Genomic DNA, 22042 nt, shown 5'->3' with positions numbered 1-22042 from the left:
ATCTAGAACAAACAATTCTAAAATTTGTACAGAACTACAAAAGACCCTGAATAGGCAACGTAAAGCTGGAGGCATCACAATTCTGGACTTCAGGTTATATTACAAAGCTGTAGTGATGATGACAGTATGGTCCTGAAATAAAAATAGACACATAGATCAATAACCAGAATAGAAAACACAGAAACAAATCCACAACTGTATAGTCAGTTCATCTTCAACAAAGCAGGAAAGAATATCCAGTGGGAAAAAGACAGTCTCTTCAACAAATGTGTGTTGGGAAAACTGGACAGCAACATGCAGAAGAATGAAACTGGACCACTTTCTTACACTACACACAAAAATAAATTCAAAGTGGATGAAAGACTTAAAAAGACCTTTTGAGCCCATAAAAATCAAGAAACAGACTCTTAACTGTAGAGAACAAACTGATGGTTACCAGGCGGGAGGTGTGGGGGTGGGGGATGATGGGTGAAATAGGTGTTGGGGATTAAGGAATGCATTATTGTTATGAGCCCTGGGTGTCGTATGAAACTGTTGAATCCCTATATTGTACAACTGAAACTAATATTACAGTGTATGTTAACTAACTGGAATTAAAATATTGTTTTTAATGTTTATCTTTATTTTTGAGACAAAGAGATACAGAGCATGAGCGGGGAGAGGCAGAGAGAGAGGGAGACACAGAATCAGAAGCAGGGTCCAGGCTGTGAGCTGTCAGCACAGAGCCCAAGGTAGGGCTCGAACTCGTCAACTGCAAGATCATGACTTGAGCCAAAGTCAGACGCTCAACCGACTGAGCCACCCAGGCACCCCTTAACTAACTGGAATTTAAATAAAAACTTGAGGGGCGCCTGGGTGGCGCAGTCGGTTAAGCGTCCGACTTCAGCCAGGTCACGATCTCGCGGTCCGTGAGTTCGAGCCCCGCGTCAGGCTCTGGGCTGATGGCTCGGAGCCTGGAGCCTGTTTCCGATTCTGTGTCTCCCTCTCTCTCTGCCCCTCCCCCGTTCATGCTCTGTCTCTCTCTGTCCCAAAAATAAATAAAAAATGTTAAAAAAAAACAAAAAAAAAAAACCAAAAAATAAAAACTTGAACACACACACATAATACCCTTCAAATATGTAAAGCAAGAAGATGTGTAGAGGTAATTCTCAAGGCAGGCCAAAAGACTGAGATCAAAATGTATTTCAATAAATACAAATCTCTGAGGGACTCACAAAAGGGAGTTTTACCCAAGTCCTTGTTATACTGGAAAACAGCAACAGCTGAAGAAACCCTTCCACCTACTTTGTGTTCCTGGAATGGCTTACTGCAAGGAATCTTCCTTCCTCCCATCTGCTTTAATAACATGGATTGATGCCCCACTTGTTTACCTATGACAAAGCCAGACGCTGACCCTCCAAATTCCCAGTCTGTAAATGATTAGCTGAATTCTGAATCCCCACTGATAAATCAAAACAAGCCAAATGTTGGTTAAACTTCTCTTCTTCCTGTAGGCTGAGTCAATATGTAACCCCTTCTTAACAGCCCCTACAAAGAATAGGCTGAACTCAGTATACAACATTCTCTGAGCTATATTGGTCCTGCCTCTTCTATTTCTCTCTTCCCCAGATTGGATTTTCTCCTACCCTGTTTACTCTTCATAAATGGTTAGGTTGACTGTTTATCCCTACTAATCCTTCAGAACAGTTGACTAAACTTCAGTTAAGCTTCTTCCCTTAACATAGGAATCTGGACTTTGACCCACCCTCAGCCTGAGCCATCATCTGCATGCAGAAAAACACTCCATGAACTTTGCTTACTCCTCTCTATAAAAGAATATCCCTTGTCTGCTTGACCTTTCATCCGTTTGTAAATATTATGGCCTGAGGATTATCCCTGTTCAAATTGATCTATTATTCATCCATTCATTTATTCAAGATTTATTCGTTAAATCTTGATCAAAAGCTCACTCTAGTGGCTTTGTAAGGCAGTCGCCTGACCCAGGCTGAACTGCCTTTCCTGGAATTCCCTGCCTTGCATATTGCCCTCTAGAGTGGGCCACATGAGAGTTCCTAGGGGAGATTTGTAGGGCAGAATTGAAGCATCGGGCATTTAGTTGCTAACTTCATGACATGAGGCTGCAGCTGGGCTGGCAAATGTTTCACTGTCCCCTGGGTTTACCTTCAGTTTCTCTGTCATCTGGGCCAGGGTGTTTAGCTTCCTAATGAAGGAATCTGTCCTTCAGAACATCCAATCTACCAAGGCCAGAGTCGGCAAGAACTAATAAGATTCCTGTCCTCTGAACTTCAGCTTTAACATGGTGAGAAATTCTTGGACAAACGTTTTGGTTTTTTCATATGTGCTTCTTTTCCCCAGATTCTTGTCAGCTATTTGGATTTTTGCCAGTGAAACAGTCCTTTCACTTAACTTAATTCCTTTTGTGATTTGAAGGGAGAGTCTTGACCAGAACCACTAAGGCAGTGGTTGTATCTTTGTTTTTTCTTTTTTTTCCCTCAGCTTTACTGAAATATAATTGACACTAACATTGTGTACGTTTAATGTGTGCAATGTGATTATTTGATACACAGATAACTTGTGAAATGATTACCACAATAATGTTGGTTAACACCTCCTTTACATCACCTAATTACCTCTCTTTTTGTGGTAAGGACATTTAAGATCCACTTTATTAACAACTTTCAAGTATATAATACAATATTAGTTATAGTCCCCATACTGCACATTAGATCCCCAGAACTTATTTATCTTTTTCTAATTTTGTTTTTGTTTATTTATTTGTTTTGAGAGAAAGAGTGAGAGAGTTCATGTGAGCAGGGGAGGGACTTCATGTGACAGAGAGGGAGAGAGAGAATCCTAAGCAGGCCCCATACTGTCAGTGCAGAGCCTGACTCAGGGCTTTATCTCACAAACCATGAGATCATGACCTGAGCAGAAACCAAGAGTCAGACACTCAACCAACTGAGCCACCCAGGTGCCCCTATCCTACAACTAGAAGTCTGTACCATTTGACCAACATCTTCCCATTACCTCCAACCCCCAGTCCTGGCAACCACTGTTCTATTCTGTTTCTTTCATTTTGGCTTTTTTTAGATTCTACACATTAGTGAGATCGTACAGTGTCTTTCTCTATCTGACTTATCTCACTTAGCATAATGCCCTCAAAGTCCATCCATGTTGTCACAAATGGCAAGATTTCCTTCTTTCTCATAACTGGATAATATTCCATTGTCTGTGTATACCACATTTTCTGTATCCATTCATCTATCTCTGGACACTTAGGCTGTTTCCACATCTTGGTTATTGTCTATAATGCTGCAGTAAACATGTGGGTAGATATCTCTTTGATATTGTGATTTCATCACCTTCAGATATACACCCAGAAGTGGGTTTACTGGATCATATACGGTAGTTCTATTTTTGATTTTTTGAGGAACCTGCATACTGTTTTCCATAGTGTTTTTACAACATCTGAGACATAGTAAGGACTCAGTAAATGTCTGTTGAATGATTGAGTGTATGAAGTATTTATATCAACATAACCATCTAATTAGTCTCTCCACTTACCAGGGGCAAAGACTCATTTATTCATTCAACAGGTACCTATAGATGGCCTACTATGTTCTGGGCATGCAAGCTTGTACCAGATGCTTCTTTGAAAAAAGCCTCAGGCCAGAATAGATGCAGCCATGCCGTATCTTGGAAGCTATCAAGGCAGTAGAAATATAACATTTCTGAAGATTAATTTGATGCTAGATAGAAGCAGCTCACAAGGGGCACCTGGGAGGCTCAGTCGGTTAAGTGGATGGCTCTTGATTTTGGCTCAGGTCATAATCTCATAGTTTGTGGGCTTGAACCCTGCATCGGGTCTGTGCTGAGGGCATGGAGCCTGCTTAGGATTCTCTCTCTCCCTCTCTCTCTGCCCCTTCCAGCTTGTGTTCTCTCTCTTTCAAAATAAATAAACATTAAAAAAAAATTTTTTTTAAAGAAGCAGCTCACAAAAAGATCACATGTCACTAAGAAGCCAAGTTGAATTTGATACCAGATTACTAAGGATATAATATTAATGCCCAATACTTTTGTGACAACCTTCAGCGCACACACACACACACACACACACACACACACACACTAAAAACACATATGATGTTCAACAAACGCATTTGACTGAAACTGAGGAGATTCAAGGGCACTGGCACATTTTAGTGGTTGCCAGCACTGATAATGGACAAAGTCCTATAAAGGACACTTTGAAACCTTTGATGAAACCATTCCAATATTTGGAATTTATCCAAAGAAAACAACTCAAATGAAGAAAAATTCCCTATCAAAAATTTTCTAAAGCCATACCAACTTGTGGAGAAGTACCAGACACAATCTCAGACAATTTACATAAATAATTGTCTATTATTATTTTACTACTCTAAGACCCATTAACATGGAAGTTATGATATATATGCTGCTATATGAAGACTTAAGACAAACACAAAAAAGGCAGAAAATGACAATATATAAATTCTAATCAGATATGTAAAGTCTTTTTATGTGTGTGTTTATATAAGTCATATATATAATATGAAAATATAGACGGAAACACCAAATAATATCATAGGAGTGTTACGGCTGAGACTTTTTTTAAATTATATTTTTTATGGTTTTAAATTTACAATTAATCTCATCTGTATTACAGTCCCCTTACTACAATCTACCTTGTCCCTTTGCACCTCTAAGCAGGGCACTTAATTTCCTTGGTCATCATTTATCCAAGGCAAAAAATTTGACTACCTTACAATGTTACTAGAGGATTAAATACGATAATGTTTACATAGTACATCTATAAATTGTGTTATATGTCATCCAAACCAGCAGATTCCTTCTAAAGGCTGTTAGATTTTCTGTCATCCCTCTACCAAGAGCAAGCTCCCAGATCTCTTCACATTTATTTACCAATTCAAAACAAGAACCTGGCTTTACCCTGTCAAGAATTTCTCTCAGAAGTAGGATATTGCCCTATGCACAGTAGGTGCCTGATACACGTTTCTGAAATGAAAGAGCTGCTTTTTTGTCTGGCATAATTCTCAACACAAACAAGTTGAGAAATTCTTATTTACATGCAACAGTAGCATTTTGATTCGTTCTACTTCTGTGGGGAAGCAAAAGGAGATGAGGGGTCCCAGAGCAAGGATTCTCCTCTTTCTTACCTGCAAAGCTGTCAATCTTAGTCTCTGGAGAGATCCCAAAGAAAAGACAGGAGGCTGGAGGCTATTCTAGAAGATGAAATATACTATCTGTACAAACTTCTGGCAACAGGGTATGAAATGCAGTCCTTCTCTCATGTTCAGAGAGGCAGCTCCCTAATGTTGATAGGTTGGCAGTATGCCTCCTGAGGCTCTTTCCCCAGAAAGCTCAACTGCTTTCTGGTGGTAAAGTTCCTGTCACTCAGGGCCATGAAACCAGCTGGCTAAACACAGGGAAGTAGGTGGACCTCTGTAAGAAATATGTCTTTCCTTCCCTCCCCTTTCACAAGCACCAACAAGATGAGACTGCTATTGTTCACAGTTGATGTATAGAATCAGAGTTCTTAACTGTAAATAAAGAAATTCCTTATTTGGAAAGACTAAAGGATTTAGGATGCTCCCCTTTTAGAATAAGCTCAGTGAAAGTCAAGCAAGATAAACAGAAAGAAAAACACACCCAGACACATGATGATTAAACTACTGAAAACCCCGTATAAAGAGACAACCTTAAAAGCAACCAGAGGGGAAAAAAAAAAGATGTATTACACATAGGGCAATAAAATTACAAATAACAGCTGATTTTTGGAAGATGCATAATATGAAAGAAAAATAACTCTCAACCTAAAATTCCATATCAAACAAAACATCCTTTCAAAATGAAGTCAAAATATAAACATTTTCAGATAAATGAGGCAGAGCTGCCAAACAAAAGAGAAAGTCTGTAGGCTAGAAGGAAAGGAACTTCCACAACATTTTTGGAACTACAGTTAGGAAGGGAGAGCACTGAAAATATTCCATGACTTAAAACCTGTATTTCTTTCTTTTCTTAAATTCCTTAAAAACAATTCAGTATTTTTAATTCAGATATAATAACTGTATAATAACAGTGTAAAATATTTAACAATGGCACCAGTGGGGACAAATGGAATTATACTGTTTTTAAATTCAGGCATCGTATGTGAAGTGGTGTAACATTAACTCAAGTGAAAAAATGTGATAAGTTGGGAATGCATATTCATAATTATTAGAGAGCCACTCTTTTAAGCCACGAGAGCATGACTTTCCCCTGGAAAGTACACGTCTAATGGGATTTTCCCTGTCTGTGTCTCTCTTGCTGCATGTTAACAAGGCCCTCTACTGGCAGCCAAATCACAATCATAAGGAGAAACAACCCTAGGATGAAAGCCGTGGTAATCAGACAAAGAGAAAGAACCCAGCTCCTTGATAACACCAAACCAGATTTGGACTGAATTTGGACTCTCAGTTTTGTGGGATAACAAATTTTCTCATGACTAAAGCCATTTTGAATCAGGGTTGTGTTTGTTTTTCCTTGCTTGAAGCCAAAAGCATCTAAATTAATATATGATGTGACAATATCATGGAGTCATTTGAATTGTGCTTATCAAAAGACTTAAATAATATGAAAAATATATAAGTTGCAACAAGAAGTATTAAAAAGTTGAATATAAAATGTTAATACTTTTCTTCTGAGGGTTTGAGAAACCAAGGAATCTAATATTATTTCATAAGCTTCTAATATATGTCATTAGGCATTGTGCATGTTAGGCTAACATATATCCTTTCTTATTTCATCTTAACAACTACCCCATGAAGTTTCACTAATTCATTTATTTTTATTTATTAATTTATTATATATATTCATTCATTATCCATTTGTTCAGCAGGTGTTAACTGATAAGTTCCTGGCTAGGTCTTTGAGCTAAAGTTTCAATATATTTTTGCAGCCTCGAATTTTTCTTTCCAGTGTTGAGGAGAGAGCAAGCATTTAACACATAGTTGTATGAGTATTTAATTGCATTTGGGACAAGTTATAGAAGGAGAACTACAGGGTTCTAAGAGAACATGCATCGGGGAAAATGGATGTAGGTGGGGTATTAATGGTGGGTGAGTCATGGGAAACTTCCCTCTGGAAGTCACCCATAAATCCATATCTGAAGGCTGCACAGGGGCTTTTCAGGGATTGGGTAATAGCAGTTTTAGAGAACCAGAGGAAAAGCCTAAGGGGACTGGAGCAGATAGTTTCTGAGGTCTGTTCCCAGTGCAGACATCCAATGATGTGTCTTAATCATTTCTAAGCTCTGACCTGCACATAATAGGTCTCATGAACTTAGTAGACAAAAGGAAGGGGAAGATGTGATCAAGGTATGTAATAAATATTTTTTAATTTCAAAAGATTAGGATGCTTTGGGTCCACCAGTTGGGACGACCTAAGCAGGGGCACATTTCCACTGATGCCAGGCTTGGGAAGCAATTCAGAAACCTGAGTGTTTCACGATCCTTAGGGTTTGTTCAACTTCCTCTGCCTCATGTCCATAAAATGGGATGCCTTGCTGAATGAAGTGTTTCACCATGTGTCCTGTGACCTGCCCTGAGAAACTATGAAGGTGGATACTGGATGGGTAAAAGCCATTCTCCCTTCTCAGGACTGCTGTGTTGCACTCCAGGAGATGCGTATCTCTCAGTAGGACAGAAAGCACTGGATTCAGCACTAGTTAATACTCAGACTCCATTCATTCTGACCAAATTTTCAGTTACTATTCACCAACCCTGCATGGGAGACCATTAGCAAAGACATTTTGAAGTCCATGTTTGCTCTGCAAAGAAAAATTTTCAAATGAGAACCATATCATACAGACATGAAGAAAGAACACTTGGATTCTGGCTCATTCTGCCAGATGTCCTGCATGTAATACACTGGATCTTAATCCCTGCCATACTGACCCTCAAAAAGAGAAGAAATGTAGGCTAGGCATTAATTTCAGGCCCTTCTCTGTCTCCTATCCCACATACCCATACATCTTTTTATGGGCCAAGAGTTTAGTTTTAGCCTATCTTGAAACTTAAAGACAAAGTTCAGTCCAATTCTGCCAACTTACTATAACTGCTTACGACTATCCATCACACCTCAAATACACATCTATTTGTTCTTTGCCTCTCTTCTTGTCTTAATAAAGACAGTTAAGTGTGTGTGTAGGTGGAAAGGTGTTCAGTACACTAAGACAGGACTAGTAGTGGCAAAAATTCAAAATATTTTCGTTTTCTTTGGTATTATCCCTTTCAGTGCTCTTCTCCTAACTCATCCTCTGGGAAACCATCCTCTCCCTTTCTCCTGCTAGTTTCTCAGAAATAATTTCTGTCTATTCCCTCATGGTGCACTGTGTCCATATTCCAAGTGTTTCCTACTTATCTCAAATCGCTTTTGTGCTAGGTGTTAGGAATGCAAGCTATATACATCACGCTCTTACAGCAGACTGAGATACAGACCAGCTGTTTGTATTTCACTAATTGACTCACCTGCACCTCTCCCCCCATTCCTTCTCTTCTCACCAGCTGCCACTTTTAACTATGGCTTTCAATGTTCTTTGGGGCAGATTTTGTTGCTTTGTTGGTTTGTTGGTTTCATTTGGCTTCTATTATTAGAGAAAGAGATGATCAGACACAGCAAACCCACAAAACCTATCCATTTTGATTTTCTTCCTGGAGTCCCTATACTCTCAGTCATTTTGTATTTTTGAATATTAGGTCCCTCTGGCCAGCTTGTAAAACAAAACTAGTAGGAAAGAGGAGGAGGCTTCTTGAGGGGCCTCAACTTGTCCCATCTCCCAGCATACACTTTTTTTTTTAAGTTTTTATTTATTTGTTTTGAGAGAAAGAGACAGAATGAGTAAGTGGTGTAAGGGCAGAGAGAGGGAGAAGGAGAGAGAGAATCCCAAGCAGGTTCCGTGCTGTCAGTGTGGACCTGATACAGGGCTTGAACCCACAAACCTCTGAGATCATGACCTGAGCAGAAACCAAGAGTCGGATGCTTAACTGACTGAGCCACCCAGGCGCCCTGCCCAGCATACACTTTCTAAAACCTTGGCCCACAAATGGTTGGTCTGCTCTACTGACATAATCCTCACTATTTTCATGTATACAAATTAATGTTTATGCCAAATTACTGTGCAAGTTAATGAGCAACATACATACTTTAAAATGCATGTCCTACTTTTTTGTTGTAGTTATATCTCAACATTAAGCTCCACACACTGTCAGCCTTTACAGTCTATGGCAGGTGGCAATCCACTCACAATCCACAATTTGAGCAAACCCCAAGATGGAGCTGGAGGACTCTTCTTCATCCATCCATCTGGTTACCCTGCATTTGGAAGCTTGTTTCAGATGATGACCCTGTGAGAATCCAGGATTTACTGGAGTTTCCAGGGTGCCCTGATGAAGATGTGGTAGGTGTTGGTGTAGAAATTTAAATGATCTGTCATCTCCTGTATGATGTGGAGAATAGAGCAGGGGAGGTGTGAAGTAACTGTCACTTCTCCCTCACTCCACATCTATGGATCCAGACCTGTCCTTTAGGTCACAGAGCCAGGATTTCAAACAAAATGAATGTGAGGAGATTAAAGAGAAAAGGCTCTGTCCATGGAGGCAGTGTGTCCACTCTTATGTCCAGAGGCCCTAAAACACTGCTTGGCACATAGTAGGCATGCAACAGGTATTTGTTTAAAAAAAAAAAAAACTTGAAACATTTGCACTAATAATAGTGCATTGAGTGCTTGTTATGTACTAGGCACTGTGCTGAGCAAACAATGTCTGGAGGAGGCTGATTCCCATTTCACATCTGAGAAAATTGAGACACAGAAGGGATTTAAAGTACTAGCCCAGGGCTCGTAAATATGTCTAAAACCCACTGGTCTGACTAGAACTCTCCTCAATACTGCTATTTCCATGTCAGCTCTGGGAGCTGATTTCCTTCCATCTCTTGAAACAAACTCCTTCCATTCTTTCCATGAGAATCATCTCTTCTCTCATGGTTGCCTGTTTCCCAACATCTTTTCCTCTATTTTCTAATTTCCAAGTAATGTTGAATTTCCTGAAACTGTCCTATAAATGCCTTAACCCTGGGTTTGTCCGTTCAAGGGGATTTTTAATAATGGGTCATTTTCACTGTGTGCACGGGCTTTGGAGCTTGGCCATCACATACATTGTGATAGAGATTTTCACTAAAACTATGGCTAAGACCACTGTATGGTATAGGAGAAAGTTGTTAAGATAGTAAACCCTAAAATTTCTCATCACAAGAAAAACTACATCCTTTTCTTTACTTTTTCTTTTTGTATCTCTGTGAGATGATGGATGTTAATAAAACTTACTGTGGTAATCCTTTCACAATATAGGTAAGTCATTCATTTTCTACACACCCTAAACTTATATGGTACTGTGAGTTAATTATATCTCAGAAAAACTAGGGGAAAAAAGTTAAACAGAACTACTGAAGATCCAGCAGTTTCACTTCTAGTATGAACCCATACCTCAGCTCATTTGTCGGTGTTTATTAAGTCTTAGCCATTTGTTATATACCCCAAAGAACTGAAAGCAGGAATTCAAACAGATAATTTGCAACACCCATGTTCATAGCAGCATGAGTCACAATGGCCAAAAGGTGCAAACAACCCAAATAAATAACCATCAACAGATGAATGATAAACAAAATGTGGTATATACATACAATGGAATATCATATAGGCATAAAAGGAATGAAGTTTTGATGGATGCTACAACATGGATAGACTTTGAGAGCATTGTTAAGTAAAATAAGCCAGACACGGAAGGACAGATGTTGTACAATTCCACTTATATGTGGTATCTAGAACAGGCAAATTAATAAAGACTGAAAGTAGAATAAAGTTTACCAGGAGCTGGGGGACAAGGAAATGGGATGTTATTGTTTAATGGGTCCAGAGCTCGTGATGAAGATTATGAAAAATTTTGGTGTAGGTAGTGGTGATGGTTAACATTGTGACTATATTTAAGGCCACTGCATACTTTCCAATTACAGATAAGAAAACAGACAGCGGACAGGAATCCATATGTCAGCTTATTTGTCAGTGTTTATTAAGCCTTAGCCATTTGTCATAGGTGATAGCCCAGAGGTTAAGAGTACCAGCTTGGGAGCCACACAAACTGAATTCAGTTCCTGAATTGGCTATTATAGTTGGGTGGCCTGGGCCTTAGTCAAAGATGTAACACTCTCTAGTGTGGTTTTCTCTTCTTCTGCTTTTTAAAAAAATTTTTTTTTAGTTTTGAGAGAGGGAGAGAGGGGGGAGGGGCAGAGAGAGAGAGAGGGAGAGAGAGAGAGAATCCCAAGCAGGCTCCATGCTGTCAGTGCAGAGCCCAACATGGGGCTTGATCACATGAACTGCGAACACTTAACCAACTGAGCCACCCAGGTGCCCCCTGCTTTTCTCTTCTGCAGTAACCATGCCTGCCTCTCAGAGCAGTTGTGAGCTCCAAATGAGTTAAAGTATGCCAAGCACGTAGAATGTAGCCTGGAACCTGTTAAGTAGGATCTAGATATAAGCTATTATTAGCATGTGCCCTTTCTCCCTCATTTTATTGTGTCTCTGATTCCTTTGACGCTGTCTTGAATAAGAGCTTTCTACTTTCTGTTCTACAGCCAAGATGAGTTGTGGCTGCCACATTGATCGATTAAAAGGAAGGACCCAGTCAGTCCTGGAGTGTAAATTAGGGCAGGAAAAGTGGTGTCCAGAAGGAATCTGAATTCCTAAGGTGTTACCTTAGTGTATAGGTAGGGTGGCTTTAAGCCTATCTCTGCTCAGAGAATGCTGCTCATAGAGTCACAGGGCCGTTAAGGCCTTTGTCTATTGTTAATGTGTGACTCTATCATTTTTTACCAACCTAGGTGGGCATCTATTTTCAAGCACTAAGGGCATTTTCAAGATGAAGATGTTGATTCTTTTTTACTTAGATTTAAGTAAACATTATCTGTGGTGCCTTCATCCCCAAATCCCTTATATGAATGGGTCCTGCATATCAATGTTTGTACATGGCCTTGACCTCTAAATCATAGTTGATAGAATTTTTGATAGACACAGGGTTCAAATTAGAGTAAGTTTTCCCATGAATATGGACCTAAGATATACAAATGCTAGTCAGTCTCTGACTGAGAACATATGAGTTCTGAACATATGTGGTGACTTTGCTCATAGAGTAACATAAACCTGACACTCATATATGGTAGACTGGATAATGACCCCCAATGATAGCAGCTCCTAATGCCTAGAAGCTTCAAATGTTAAATTATATTGTAATAAGGACTTTGCTGATGTGATCAAATAAAGATCTTGAGATGGGAAGACTATCCTGACTTACCCAAGTGGGTTCTGAGTTTACTGACAAGTGTCCTTGTGAGAGGGGCATGGAAAGAGATGAAGGGTACAGGGGGAAAACAGAAATAGTGGGAGCAAAGGGATGCCAGACCACAGCCAAGGCATGAGTGCAGCTTCTTCAAGCTGGAAAAGACCAGAAAATGGATTCTTCCCTCCAAACTCCAGAAGGTACTGACCTTGCTGACACTTCGATTTCCCACCAACAATAGGAAACCAATACCAGACGGAAAAGTCGTATTGAAAATATGAAGTTAAGGGGCGCCTGGGTGGCTCAGTCGGTTAAGCGTCTGACTTCAGCTCGGGTCACAGTCTCGTGGTCCGCGAGTTCGAGCCCCGCGTCCGGCTCTGGGCTGATGGCTCAGAGCCTGGAGCCTGCTTCCGATTCTGTGTCTCCCTCTCTCTCTGCCCCTCCCCCGTTCATGCTGTGTCTCTCTCTGTCTCAACAATAAATAAACATTAAAAAAAAATAAAAAATAAAAAAAAAAGAAAATATGAAGTTAAGACACACAAGTCAACCTACCCAGCCCCTGTGATTAAAAGCCAATCAGAAAACCAAATGTTCACTGATGGCTACATAATTTAATTCAGTAAAATATCTCAAAACTCTTGAGAGGGCACCCAGGATCAAAAGCTGAGGGCTTTTCAAGGGTCCTTTGGAAAACTTTGTCAGAGGAAGGGGAGAATACCAGAGGAGACATTTCTCAAAACAGTCTTTTTATTCTTAAACATAGAAGCATGAAAAAGTAATAGACTTTCATGAAAGAAGACTTCAAAGAGGAAAATGTTGCTCTGAAAGGGTTATCTTGGCACTAATGATTGACATTGGATGATTTTAATTCTGAAATGTCTGTCACCATAAAGGAAAAACCTAACACCGAAAGTTCAAGCTTCTAGTTCTCTGTAATGTGGAGGAAGACAAAAATGTTGTACAAGGGTGGGTTAAGTAATGCACGGAACCAAAATAATTGGATGTTTTCGTGCTAATACAAATTATCATGATTGTATGTGAACTGATACTTTTTTTTTCACTGATGAGGAAGGCTTGCAATAGAAAATGGCACTAATCAACAATATTTCTCAGGACTGCATTTCCACTGATGCCAACCACAAGAAGCAGCCTTAAACTTCAGATCCCTCAGTGCCTGATTGTATTCCTCTTTATGTTCTGACACATGAAAATAACATGGCACTTTTTTCTGAATAACATAATTCATAAGGTGAACACTGGTTTTCTTCATATAGCTGTGCTTTCGGTATTCGGGGACAGTGTAGCCCATTCTCATCTCATAGGACTGTTCCATCACAATCCAAGAGATAAGGCGCCCCTCTGGACCCAGCACACCGAATCCTGGAAAATTCTGGAGGCAGCGTTCAATATATTTCAAGCTCCTATCATTTTTCCCAAATGTCCACTGTTCATTCACAAGCGCTGCATGGGAGGGATCCAAGGAAATGTTCTGAAAGCTTCCTTTCCTGTCAAGAAAAAAAAATGTGCATTTATTCAGCCAACATTTACAAAACACCAGGATTGTAGAAAATGAATATGACACCAATCCTTTCCTTGAGGATCCCACAGCCTAGAAGAGGAAACAGGTGGACAAAAAACTAATTCTTTGTACCCTTCAAAATGTTCCCAAATAATTAAGAGGGCTATCACCCTATGTACTTAATGATACATTTCATAACAGAGAGTTAGCATCATATAGTACAGTACATCTCAGAAAAGTCTAACCATTTATCCCAAGGAAGAAGATAAGCATATGTCTTAAAAGAGGAAGGCTATATATACACCAGAGCAGCCCTCAATTTTGCTCGAAGATGCATGTGTGAAATACGTAGTTTGAATTCTGTCCCACAAAATATCTAAAGACACAAGGTAATACTTCTTTCAACAGATATTTCCAAAAAACGTGTATCACCGGAAGATGAGAGCCATGTTGATCTTAAGCTTCATGTGTCCCAAAGCCCATCACCACATACCTCTAGGAAAGTACCAAAAATGAAACTTAACAAGCACCAATACAGGAAAAAGAATATCATATTTTTTGGTGATAACAATAGGATTTCATCCTGATTCTCTCACTGGACAAGTTATCTGAGACTGAGTCTTCTCATCTGCAAAATCAGAATCACATCCTCTCTGGGTAGGGGAGGTTGGGACAGATGGAAGAGCCCAAAGAGTTTCAACTATCTGCCCCCAGGAGAAAGAGTTTTCAGGAATTCATCAATTTTAAGGTCACTTTAAGTGGGGTTAAGTGGGGTTGCTACGCACTAAATTGTCCATACATGGGTGGGGCCTTCTTTTCTCTCTGCCTGCCTGACCTTTCCTGGCCCTGCTTCCTCAGAGATCTCAAGCATCTCACCTGACCTTGTCTTGTGGCAGAGCCAAACTGAGGCTGGCAAGATATCAAGATATGCATTTGGGTTTAGAGGAAAGAAAGAATCACCTTAGGGCAGGTACTCCATTCCAGATTTTCAGAGTTATAATATTATTGAATCCCCATTTACCATTTTTCCCTATGCATAGGTTTCTTCTAAGATTCTCAGGGGAACACAGCTGGGCCACAGCAAGATTTGAATATTGTTGGCTCTCCTGGCTAAATTAGTTGCATGTGTGAGCATATGTTTCAATTTTATTTTATTTTTTGAATTAGCAATATAATTATAGAGCATAAATGGATATTAATGAAAAATAATTCTTCCTTTTTTCTTTGATCTCCTATTATCCAGTTACCTTCTCTAAAGTCTACCAGGAATGCAATATATTTATGTAACCTTCCAGAGGTGTTTGATGCAATTTAAGATGTTTACATACTATGATAGCATACTGTATATATTATTCTATTTTATTTATTGTGTTTTTTACTTAGCATTATATTTTGGAATTCTTTCCATATTAGTTCCTATAGAGCTGATTCCTTCTTGTTAATGGCTGCATATTATTCCTTTGTCTGGATTATACCATAATGAATTGACCTGCATTCCTATTGATGGACACTTTGGTTGTTTCTACGTTATGCTATCACATATTGATTTTATCAAAGTCTTGGGGCGCCTGCATGGCTGTCAGTTAAGCATCCGATTTCAGCTCAGGTCATCATCTCTCAGGTTCATGAGCTCAAGCCCTGCATTGGGCTCTGTGCTGACAGCTCAGAGCCTGGAGCCTGCTTCGGATTCTGTGTCTCCCTCTCTCTCTCTGCCCCTCCCCTGCTCACACTCTCCCTGGCTCTCAAAATGAATAAACATTAAAAAAAATTTAAATAAATTTATCAAAGTCTTAAAATCCAATTTGAGAATATCTTCCATTTAATATACATATTATGTTACCCAACAATTCCAACTCCAGGATTTATCTTTCAGAAATATTTATACAACTTGTGCAATGATCTGTTTACGAAGACATTTCTTGTAGAATTTTTGTTATTAGGAAGAACTGGAGATAAATCAAAAGTGTGTTAATATGGGAATACATAATTGTGCATCTCCCTCTTATGGAAATCTATGCAGCTGCCAAAATACATGAAGATACCCTTATGAGCTTACATGAAAGGTTTATATAACATATTGAATGAGAAAGGTTGCAGTACAATAATTGCCTATGTTGTAAAAACAAAAGAAAAAGGAAAACAACAAAACCAATTCATACACACAAAGTACTAAAAGCATACACACTAATATTAAGAATCTTTACACCTGGGGGCGCCTGGGTGGCTCAGTCAGCTAAGCATCTGACTTCGGCCCAGGTAATGATCTCATAGTTCATGAATTCAAGTCCCATGTTGGGCTCTGCACTGACACTGCAGAACCTGCTTGGAATTCTCTCTCTTTACCTCTCTCTCTGCCCATCCCCTGTTCTTGCTCACTCTCTCAAAATAAATAAATAAACTTAAAGAAAAAATTTACACCTGAAAGAAAGATTGCGGAGAATCTAAGTGGGCAAACTTTCGCTTTTTACTTTGAATGCTTGTATACTTGGTATAGCATACAGTATTTTTTTAATGTTTATTTATTATTTTTGAGAGAGGGAGAGAGACAGAGACAGAGAGACAGAGCACAAGCGGGGGAGGGGCAGAGAAAGGGAGACACAGAATCTGAAGCAGGCTCCAGGCTCCAAGCTGTCAGCACACAGCCCAACACTGGGCTTGAACCCATGAACCTGAACCAAAGTCTGATGCCTAACTGACTGAACCACCCAGGCACCCCTAGCATGTAGTATTTTTGCAAGAAATTGAAAATAATCTCAGTAAAGATTCTCTATGTCACCATGATGTCCTGTACCCTCCCAGGAAGGCTACAAGTGAGTTAAATATATATATGGAAAGAACCTCATCTAATGAAGACCCTGCCCATGCTCAGCAAACCTCAGCTAATATAGTTCCCTCCCTTTACCCCTACAACTGTGTACCCCATAATTTAGTCTCAAATCTTGCCTTTCCAAGTCTGGCCCTTACGACAACTCAATGATTTCTTATCAGGAATTTGGGAAGCAAAAGGTAAAATCTCACTCAGTATCGTCATCCACTTTGGGCGTTTTAAGTGACTCCATCACATCCACGTGGTCATCATTGGGTTCTACCGGCATTTCTGTCATAATGAGTATGGTCTTCACATAATCCACCCGCACTGATTTTGAAACCGAAATTTTTCTTATTGCCTCTTTCAAGCTGTCTTGGCAACCTGGAGAGAAGAGAAGAGAAAGACAGGCACTGTCTGCCCCCTTCCACATCTGCTGTGAATGAACCAGAGGTCTTTGCTTCTTAACTCAGATCAGTTACCTTGGATCAGGAAGACTTGGTCCCGATTGATAACCTGGGGCCGTGCCAGGACTTCCTCTAACTTGTCAGGAGCTTTGGTGAAGATTTGGTAAGTGTTGGTATAATGATCCAAGTCATCCTTCATCTCCTGATACAAGAAACAGTCAACCTTATTTACACAGCAGTACAATTTACAAAATGCTCTTGCATATGCCTGGAGCGCTGCAGACTCCATTATTTGATACCCTCTGTTTTTCCCAGAGGTGTGGGCAGAAAATGGCCTTGGAATCCCTTGAGAAATAAACCACTATTCACAGATTTATGCTGGTCGCTTTTTGATGGTGCCCTGAAGGCACCTGTTCTTGGGACGGTGCTTAAGGACCTCTCTTGCCTGGGATGGGAGGTGCACCAGCAGGGTGTGTTAAGGGTCTAAAAGAGAGAGTGTGTACCTTATAGGGAGAAATAATGGGAACAGGGTTGGAGTCAAGACTGTGGGTCTGTGAGAAAGCCATGCCTAGGCTAATTCTGACTCAGCACTCTGGTGCTAGCATGGTGACTGGCCCTTGCTGTGCAAGTGAACAGAGAGGACTTTTAGAAAGAGCCATCACAGCAGGTTCACAGCAACACCTGGAGGGGAGAGCCCAGTCTCTCACTGCCCTGCATTCTTGCTCACCTTCTGCAGCAGATACTCCCCTGGGGGTTTTTACAGGTAAGGTTGGGTTCTAATTCTCCTGATAACTATGTAAATGGAGAAGTGTGGGAGGAGGGGTTAAAATATCTGCGATATTTTTAAAAATTTTTTAAATTAAAAAAAAATTTTTTTTTGAGAGAGACAGAGACAGAGCTTGAGCGGGGGAGAGGCAGAGAGAGAGGGAGACACAGAATCTGAAACAGGCTCCAGGCTCTGAGCTGTAAGCACAGAGCCTGACGCAGGGCTCGAACCCACGGACTGTGAGATCATGACCTGAGCTGAAGTTGGATGCCCAACCGACTGAGCCCCCCAGGCGCCGCTAAAATTTTTTTTAATGTTTATTTTTGAGACACAGAGAGAGCATGAACGGGGGAGGGTCAGAGAGAGGGAGACACAGAATCTGAAGCAGGCTCCAGGCTCCAAGCTGTCAGCACAGAGCCCCACACAGGGCTCAAATTCACAGACTGCGAGATCATGACCTGAGCCGAAGTTGGATGCTTAACCGACTGAGCCACCCAGGCGCCCCTATCTGGGATATTTTAACTCTGGGATGGAAGGGATTCAATACTTATGCTCCCCAAATCTGAAAGATGGGAAAGACATTTTTATTAAATAGACAGTTGGCTCTACAACACAGGTTTGAACTGCGTGAGTCCACTTTCAAGCAATTTTTTTTAATTCGGTAAATGTATTTTCCTTATGATTTTAAGGACATTTTCTTTTGTCTAGCTTGCTTTGTTGTAACAATACAGTATATAATACATGTAACATACAAAATATGTGTTAATAGACTATGCTATCATAAAGTCTTCTAGTCAACAGTAGTCTATTAGTAGTTAAGTTTTAGAGGAAGTCAAGAAATATATGCAGATTTTTGACTGTGCAGGGGCTGGCGCCCCTAACATCTGCATTGTTCAAGGGTCAACTGTACATGATGTATCTGTAGTTTAACAATCCTCTGACATAGTAATTTCTGTCAACTTCACTTTTTTATATTGAAGAAAGCAGCAGTCTTCCCACGGTCACACAACTTGACAGATTTAGATCTCAAACCCAGTACTGATTCAAATGTTATTGGATTATGTTCAGTCAGGTCCAAGGAAAGCAAAACATTTCCTGACCATTTCCAGCCACAAACATCTTGAGGTATATGCCTGTGATTAGAATCTCAATGGAAAAGAATTGACCAGGGGCACCTACATGGCTCAGTTGGTTGAGCGACCAACTCTTGATTTCAGCTCAAGTCATGATCTCACACTTTGCAAGATTGAGCCCCGAGTCTGGCACCTCTATGAGTGTGGAGCCTGCTTAAGAACTCTCTCTTCCCTCTCTCTGTCTCTCTCTCTCCCTCTGCCCCTCTCCCATGTGCTCACTCACTCTAAATAATAAAATAAAATAAAATGAAATAAAATAAAATAAAATAAAATAAAATAAAAAATATAAAATAAAATAAAATAATTGACCAGATGGGATCCCAATGTTATTAATAAGCCCTGCATCACTGGCCATTTGGTTTACACCCATGCCTTATTTCACTGCCCCCTCTCCCATCCAAGCAGCCATTCCAAAATCTGTATGTATCAGGGATGCCAAGGTTCTCAGCTTCAGTCCCCTCATTTACACACAGAGAACATCCTGAACATGACTGGCTTGGCATTCAGTAACTAGTGCTCTCACCTCTCTCTGAGGCCGAGTAATGACTATCTGATAATCTGGCCAGGCATCCACCAGCACCTCCATGTTGAATGGATTTTTATTTTTAATGTTGAAAACGGCACCATATACCTACAAGAGCAACAGATCAAAACAGGAGGAGATGAAGTTTTTCTTTGAGGTAGGGTCTTGGAGGTGGTATGGGCACTAAAGCCAGGAGACAGGAGAACTTGACAAGATCAATCTAGTGCTTTCAGGATGATTCACTGAACTATCCATCAGGAAGTATGCTGCAAAAAAGCCCAGGAAGGGTCCACAAAAATCTAAGTTAATCAGTGAATCATTAGGAAATGGCTCGTCTGACATTCTTTCATTCATTTTTTAAAAATTCATACCATCTTTTGCATTTCATACTATACCATTTTTGGCACCTATTATTTGTCAGATTTGTGTCAAGTGTGGAAAATTCAAAGGTGAGTATGATATGGCCACTGCCTTCAAGTTTACAAGGATGCGGAAGTATATAGTTTGATCATAATAAGACACATATTCTGATAGATGCATGCTTGTGGTTGTGTGGGATCTCAGAGAGGAAAGTCACTACCTCTCTAGGAGTGGTAGGAAACTTACAGATAAAGTAATATTTGAATTCGGTCTTCAGAGATGAGTAGAATATTTTCCTGCAAAGCAGAGAAGAAAGGCAAGTAATTCCAGGTGAGAGAAAAAGCATGCATGAGTGCTTGAAGTTGTGGCAGATTATATCTTCCCTGATGAGCTTTGAGGGCTCAGTGATTGTAGCATGTGGTATATGGAAGAGACATGTTGGGAGATTAAGCGGAAGAGACTGGGACATTTTGTAATAAACCTTAGAATTAAGGAGTGTGGACTTTTGTGCCTTGGACATGGACCACTACTGAAAGTTTAAAACAAGGGAGTGGTATGATCATATTTGTGTCAGATAGATGACTCTGGTTACCAAGTGTAGGTAAGCTAGTAATATTGTAGAAAGGCAGATATTGTAATAGTCTGGAGCAGATAAGGAATTCCACTAGAGATAGCAGTAGAATGGATTCAAACAATGTATAAAAGAGGAGAAGGAGAAGGAGTAAAGTAGGTGTCTGGATATGGGTATTAAGATCATCCTTGCCAAAGGAGTCTGACTTTAGACTTGTATTTCCATCTGCCTGGAAGGTTCTGAGCCCTGAACCTATATTCCCACACTTTACCCCTCTCTCCCAGATTTCTCCCTACTCTCTCACCTTCAAGGACTCAGGGATGCTCTTTTCCAGGGATTCATACAGAATCTGCAGCTTCTGGGATTCATGAAGCACAAACATTGTATAGCACCTGAGCCTCCTTCTCCCAGGAAGATGACCTAAGGAAACAAACATACAAACAAAAACACCTGGAAAGATGAGACAGGTGTCCAGCAAGAGGAGAAAGGAAAAATCACCTAGGACATGATACACTGCCAAAAATAAAGGGCTTTAGAAATTTTCAAGTCCAAACCTTTCATTTTGCAAATGAGAAACTAAAGCCTGGAACTGCAGCTAGACACAGGGTTCCTTGGGGATCTTTCTACAGTTCCATGGAAAGTACCATAACATATTTGGTGAAACAAATCTCTCCAAATATGATTTGAGAGAGATTTGATTTGATTTGATTCAAATCAGGCCAAGAATCTGAGGAGCAAATGTCTTCAGCTGTCCAGATGCAAACGAAGAACAACGAATCTTTTCAGAAAAACTATGCCAAGGGACCCTGAGATCCCTGGGCATTGAAACACTTGTGCTAATGTTGTCATAGGATCAGTAGTATTTTCAGACATCATGAAAGAATGCAATCTTCTGGAAAAGGTCCTAGAGACTATATAGAGTATAGTCACTTTTTCCTAAGGAACAAAATCCTAGGAAGGAAAAAATTGTTGATCAGGAATGAAATTACCCAAGTATAAATTGGCAAAATCTAGAAACTTGGATTATACCCTAGCAACCTTAAAAATAGATCAAACCCTTTTATTCAACAATTCTGCTTTTAGAAGCTCATTCCCAAGGAAGCGATAATAGGTATCTATAGATATGTAAATATAAGGAAACTCACTGCAGTATTATGATACTATAAATTTAGAAATTATCCCAAAATGGGGTGTTTTCTGTCTCAGTCAGAAAAACATGTGACTGTTGATCTCGGAATCATGAGTTTATACCCCATGTTGGGTGTAGAGATTACTTAAATAAGTAAAACTTTAAAAAGTAGAAATGGTCCAAATCCATTATAAAGGAATGCTTAAGTTAATGATGGCATATCTAAATTATGGATCACTGGGCAGACATGAAAGTAATGTCTACAAAGTGTGCTTAATGACAGAGGAAAAAGTCTGTGTTAGAAAGTCAGGAAAATATCTAATATAATACCATGTGGGTAATATAAAGATGGATAGGTAAAATGGTTAGCCATGTACGTGTATGTGTGTGTATGTTCACCTCAAAGTCTTTCTGAAATAAA

The 22042-nt window shown here is 39.9% G+C and overlaps 1 protein-coding gene across 1 annotated transcript; it reads right to left on the bottom strand.

The window, feature by feature from the left end:
- Window positions 1-13217: 13217 nt before the first annotated feature.
- On the bottom strand, window positions 13218-21074 carry GLYATL2 (glycine-N-acyltransferase like 2). Its single transcript, XM_060606746.2, has 5 exons — window positions 20797-21074; window positions 19562-19669; window positions 17215-17341; window positions 16945-17116; window positions 13218-13912 (listed from the first exon to the last, which is right to left on the bottom strand). The coding sequence occupies exons 1-5, from the start codon at window positions 20926-20928 to the stop codon at window positions 13504-13506; spliced, it is 948 nt and encodes a 315-aa protein (XP_060462729.2). The 5' UTR covers window positions 20929-21074; the 3' UTR covers window positions 13218-13503.
- Window positions 21075-22042: the final 968 nt, after the last annotated feature.

The sequence above is a fragment of the Panthera onca genome, chromosome D1 (assembly GCF_046562875.1).
Source record: "Panthera onca isolate mPanOnc1 chromosome D1, mPanOnc1 haplotype 2, whole genome shotgun sequence".
In the NCBI taxonomy this organism is placed as follows: domain Eukaryota; kingdom Metazoa; phylum Chordata; class Mammalia; order Carnivora; family Felidae; genus Panthera; species Panthera onca.
Note: the sequence above shows the minus strand (reverse complement) of the source record. Positions and strands in the feature narration are given on the sequence as shown.